A 5,382-nucleotide genomic window follows, 5' to 3' on the forward strand; every position below is an offset into this window, starting at 1 on the left:
CAGGGGGCCACGAGCAATTGGTGCCGCCCGCGAAAGCGCTGCCCAGCCGCCTCCCTTCCTGCCCGCAGCCCTGCGAGGTACGTACTGGTGGCCCCATTTCACAGGCTGGGGAAATAGAGACCAGAAAGGAGAAGAGACGTGAAGGGTCTCAGTGCGCTGAGCCAGAGCCAGCTGGGGAGAGACTCCTGTTGCGACCCACGTGTTAACCAGAGGAGGAAGGAGCAGGGTTAGGGGCCAACCCCAGTGGCCCTACGGTGAGCAGCACCCACTTGCCAGCCTCCAGACCTGGCTCTCCAGCTGTCAAGTGGGAAGGCAGTCCCAAAACCCCACAAGCAGCTGACCTCCACAAGTGTGTGACCTTGGGCAAAGTACCAACGCTCTGAGCCTCAGTTTTTACCTCTGCAAAATAGGGATAATTATAGTTGCACCTTTTACAACATCATTGAGAATGAAACCTTGGAAAGCATTTAGTGTGGAACCTGGCTGATTTTTGCCAGGTCTTACTAAATGAAATCCGTTATCGTGGAGAGTAAGTGTGTTTACTCTCCCTCCCCTGGAAAGCCTGCCTCGGGGCGTTAACCGCTGCGTTCACACCTAGATTAGAGCCCTTATCGCCAGCCCGCCTGCTGGGTCGTGAACCGCTGCAGGTGTCAGGCCGAGTTAGGAGAGAGCCGTAGAGCAGCACACTGGCCTGTTCCCTCTCTGTCAGTGCAAACGCTCTGCTAGGTTTGTGAACGGACAGAAGCCTGGTCCTTGATAAATGCTCGGTCTGAACAGGACGTCTGACTGCCAGGAGTGTCAGCTGAGGTCTCTCCAGGGCGCAAGTGACTGTGCAGCGGACGTGGGGACAGGCAGCCAGCCGGTAAGCCTAACTGCGCAACTTCGAGGTCCTCTCCTCTTTGTTTCAGGAAGTTGTGGGGTATTGTGTGCGCGAAAGCCTTAGCACCCACCACTCGCAAATGTGCAGACTTAACTGGGGGACGAGGTAAAGAAGCTGACACCCCGGTTTAGCTGCAAGACCCAGCCTTGTGGCTCTCCACTGTAAAAGAAAGCCTTTTATGTACAACTCTAAAGGTCTCAGGTGCTGTAGAGGGGGAGCCAGGCAGAGAATGGGGGTGTTTGGCCGCTGGGAATATGTCTCAGGCATGGAAACCCAGAGCCCCATCACCCCTCCAGGGCTTGCCTGGACTCTAGGGGGGCCTCGGGCACTGGGGCTCCATCCCTTTCTGCCTCTGCAACTCTTTCCTCCCGCCCATTGGTCACTCGTTCCCGGCCCTTCCAGGAGGCGCTTTCCCCTCTCACGCCCAGGGCCCCTCGGCCCGGCCCGCCTGCCCGGGCCCACCCATTTCCTGTGCCGCTTCAACTCCGCCCCAACTTGGGGTGGAAAGTTTCTCTCCTCGAGATGGGCGGCTGCTTCTCCTTCCTTCCCGGCCGGCCAGGAAAGCCCGAAGCGAGTGGGTAGGCTGGTTGGGCTCCAGGCCTCCAGCCAGAGGGGGGAAGTGACTCGGCCGCAATCACACAACCGCGAGACCACGCCGAGCCAGCTTGGAACGATGGGCTGGCAACTGCCCGGGGAGCGACGTTTCGCACCCGGCCGCAGCCGAGCCTCTTCAAACTCGGGGTCTCGGGCGCCACCCGCTGGCGGAGCGCGGGGCAGCATCTGTCAGAATCACCGCTATCTTCCCGCCCCAGAGCCAAGCAGTCAGAACACACCAATGCTGAGACAGTATTTATTTATCTATGAGCCAAAGAGGCTGACCCCTAAACTTAAATATCCAGCACGGAGCCTTGGCCCTCCTGACCTTGGATGGTGCAGGAATGGGTCCTGGAGAGCCCCTGTCTAGGGCAGTGGAACCCAGGGGCCAGAGGTGGGATGCCCCTGAGCCAGCAGCTGCCAACAGCAGCGAAGGTGAAGAGACAGGAGCCAGGCCACTCAATCCCAGTCCCAGAGATGCCAAGGGAAGTGCTTTGGACCCCACTGCCAGACTGAAGGTCAGCCACGCTGGAGGTCCCACAGGTGGGACAAGTGGAGGACCAGTGCCATGGGCAAAGGCTACAGCCCAGGTACCCGCCGCAGTGCCAGCTAACCCAAGACACGAAAAGGTAGGCATCTTTGCCTCCGTGGGGCCCAGACCTTGCCCTCCTGTGAGGTGAGGTGGTATGGGGGAAAGCAGGCACTATAGTCTGAGTACTTGCTGAGGGGTGAGTTTCTGAGCCTTTTTCATGGGTGCATGCCCCCACCCTCCCAGCTCTCAGAGGCTGATGTGGAAGGCATCCTGCAGCCACTGGTCCCGGACATTGTGTGTCTGGGGCACAGTGAGGGGTGGCGGGTCTGGGGGCAGGCTAGCATCTGGAGGCTCCTCGTCATCAGACAGGCCAGCGTCGGGTGGGTAGGAGCTGTCTGAGTGCAGGGAGGACGACAGGTCCTGGCACAGGCTCAAGTCTTGGCACAGGTGCTTATAGTCCTGGATCGACTCATACAGGCCCCACAGCTGGCACAGCAGGGACATGTCCAGCTGCCGCAGGCCCACCTGCAAAAGACTGAAAGTGGGCTGGGGTTGCAGTGCCAGCCACCCCTCCGCCCAAGCCAATCTTCCCAAGCACAGGTTTCTGTGGACAGCTTTGAATCTTTAGGCAAGTCAGTAACCCCTATCTGCAAGACAGGGACAAGACAGCAGAATGGAAAGAAATAACACTAGTAAAGCATTTAAAAATATATGGTAACTATTGCCAATAAACATAGCTATAATTATTACCGTATCCCCTCTGACCCAGCTGGCTTCTGTCGTTCCTCTAGACCCAGACCACGTTGCCTGTGGACCCCGCCCCGCCCGCGCCTGGACTCTAGCTTGGTGGCTGCCCCGTCGCCCCCCAACGCCTAGCTGACCGAGGCCCAGCTACTCACCATTTCCTTGCGCAGCGCCGCTAGCGCCGAGTCGAGGTTGACAGGGCGACGCGAGCCAGGAGGACCCGCGGCAGTTCCCGCGTTGGCGGCGCCGGTGGCTTGGCGGGGCCCGTCCGGGACGCGGGCGGCTCGGCTCAGCTCATCGTGGATGCGGCTGCGCTGACTGTAGACGCGCTCTAGCTCCCTCCACGAGCCCCCGCTCGCGTTGAGAAGACCGCTGAGGCCGCGCGGTAACGGCGGGAGACCAGCCAGGGCGCAGCCCGCGCCGTTCGGCGCCTCGGCAGAGGGCAGCCCATTCATGGCCGGGCGGGTACCAGAGGATGATGCCGCCTCTTTTTCTCCAACGCTCCGCCCGGGCCGCCGCCCGCAGGCCCCGTACCCCGTGGCCCCGCCAGCAGAGCCCAGCCGCCGCCCGCAGGCCGCGCTTTGTTCCGACCCGGACTCCTCCGACTCCGCCCCTGCCCCACCCCCTCCGCCTGGGCGGGGCCTGTCTTAAAAGGGCAACGGCTCTGTGCGACCACGTTGCCCCAGGAGACCAGAGAACAGGGCATTGGCCACCGATAGAAGGGAAGCAGGCAAAAAGGAGGAGGGAAGAGGTTAAAAGCGGAGGGTGCGGTTCCTCCCCCTCCCCAACACTGTTTGTTTATTCTGGCCAATTACAACTCTCAAGGAAAAGGATCTAAAAGGGATGGGGTGTGGTCAGGAGACAGGTTAAGACCATCCTTGATCCCTACCTGACTACATCCTGTCAGTATCTGAGTACCTGGTCTGGGCCTGAGGTGGGACAGGATGCTTGTCTGGATGCTTGGGGGAAGAAAGGGAAGCTACCGAGGGGACTGGAACCCCAAATCTCTCTCAAGGGTGGGGAACAGGCTGGATGGCTGGGGAGGTTCCAGGATTCCTTCAGAGATCCACGCCTCCTGTTTCTGCTTTTGAGGTTGGGGCCTCCTCACCAGGAAAAAAAAAAAAAAATAGCACATAGTCCTCTGCCACCTCATCCTTTGAGTGGGGATACTGAGCAGAAACAAGCCCCACTCATTTCTCAGGGCATCAAGGAGACCACACTGTGATACCATGAAAGACCAAAAGTAGGGAAAAGACGAGTGGAGCTGGGACTTGCATGCACACTCAGAACCAAAAAAAGAACAAACCACACAAGAGGAACAGCTGTTTTTCTACAGGGTTTTTCTCAGGAGGGGTTTTTTAGTGTTGCAGCTGCTGCAGACTACGCAGGGCTTCAGCACACGCCCGGATAAGACTACACAGCTGGATGCTAGTCTCCAGGGAGGTGCTAGAGCCCAGCTCAGCTGAGGCCCAGGTCAGCTTCTGCAGGAGAGCCTCCTGTGTGCAGGCCACCACATCTGCATTTGGAAGCACAGCAGGAGGGGGTGGCCCCTGGACTGCCTTAAGCCCTGCCGCGGCTCCCTCACAGTGTTCCGGACGGGGTACTGGGGGCTGAGGTGCAGGCCGAGAGCTCAAGGGGGGCTCCGAGGCAGAGGCCAGCTGGTGCTCCCGAGCTTGGGAGAGGGCAGCCTGCGCATTCAGAGCTAAAAAAGGAGAAAGCCAGTGGAATGATCAGGATATACCTAGCCCCACCTCAGCCCTGAGACACTTCCCTACCCTTCACTGTTCTGTACTTGAGATGTATTCTCTGCCCCAGTACAGGGGAACACATCCATTTTCTTTTTTGTATCAGAGGTATTTACGCCCTTGCTCAAACAGCATAAGGCCTTCTCTCATCAGAACTATGCCTAATAAGCTCAGGCTCTGGTGTCTGGCACACAGTAGGTGCTTAGTGCTCTTACTGAATGAATGGTCCTTTCTAGGAGAAAGGAGAACGCAACTCACCCTTGCCCCACCCACAAATACCACTCTCACCTCCCAACTACTGTTCCTGAGCCTCTATCACTAAGCACCCTCGACCCCTCACCCGGGTTATCTTTATCCACGTCTGAGTCGAGCTCCTGACAAGCCACGCAGTAGATTTTCCGCTGTTTGTCTTGGAGGAGGATCGTCTAGGGCCCAGAAAGCACAGGGAGCAGGGGTGAGAAGGGCGATGGGGTTCAGAGGGGAGAGATGGGGAAAGGGCCGTGTGGCCTGGTCCGCGGCCCCATACTGGATCCCACGTCCCGAGTTATCTCCTCACCCCGCAGTCAGCGCAGGTCTCGCCCAGCATGCGGTAACCACGCAGCAGGTAGTCGCCCATGAGCCGGGAGATGCGATCCTGTCGCTCCCGCCGCGCTTGCAGCACCTTCGTCTCCGCTTCGGTCGGGGGCTCCCAGGAGAAGTCGTCGACTTCTGGGGGAAGAGAGGCACAAGGGGCCGGAAGGTCTTGCTGAAGCAAGGTGCCGCCCGAACCGCGAAGCCACAGGCCCCCGCAATCCATGTCCTCACCAGCGCCGTTTAGGGCCATGTTGCCGTTGTCGCCGCTAGACTCACCGGAAGTGACGCACAAGCAGCGCGCCTTCTGCTTGCCC

The 5,382-nt window shown here is 59.2% G+C and overlaps 2 protein-coding genes across 3 annotated transcripts; both read right to left on the reverse strand.

The window, feature by feature from the left end:
• Positions 1-1,716: 1,716 nt before the first annotated feature.
• On the reverse strand, positions 1,717-3,980 carry FAM89B (family with sequence similarity 89, member B). Its single transcript, XM_010837791.1, has 2 exons — positions 2,906-3,980; positions 1,717-2,531 (listed from the first exon to the last, which is right to left on the reverse strand). The coding sequence occupies exons 1-2, from the start codon at positions 3,203-3,205 to the stop codon at positions 2,253-2,255; spliced, it is 579 nt and encodes a 192-aa protein (XP_010836093.1). The 5' UTR covers positions 3,206-3,980; the 3' UTR covers positions 1,717-2,252.
• Positions 3,981-4,060: 80 nt separating this feature from the next.
• Positions 4,061-5,356, reverse strand: SSSCA1 (Sjogren syndrome/scleroderma autoantigen 1). 2 transcript variants are annotated; one of them, XM_010837794.1, is made up of 4 exons: positions 5,300-5,356; positions 5,052-5,203; positions 4,836-4,920; positions 4,061-4,452 (listed from the first exon to the last, which is right to left on the reverse strand). In XM_010837794.1, the coding sequence occupies exons 1-4, from the start codon at positions 5,316-5,318 to the stop codon at positions 4,109-4,111; spliced, it is 600 nt and encodes a 199-aa protein (XP_010836096.1). In that variant the 5' UTR covers positions 5,319-5,356; the 3' UTR covers positions 4,061-4,108. The 2 variants fall into 2 exon arrangements, with proteins under 2 accessions (XP_010836096.1, XP_010836095.1); XM_010837793.1 differs by having other exon boundaries at positions 5,052-5,327.
• Positions 5,357-5,382: the final 26 nt, after the last annotated feature.

Source organism: Bison bison, unplaced genomic scaffold (assembly GCF_000754665.1).
Source record: "Bison bison bison isolate TAMUID 2011002044 unplaced genomic scaffold, Bison_UMD1.0 scf7180017864080, whole genome shotgun sequence".
Classification (NCBI taxonomy): Eukaryota; Metazoa; Chordata; class Mammalia; order Artiodactyla; family Bovidae; genus Bison; species Bison bison.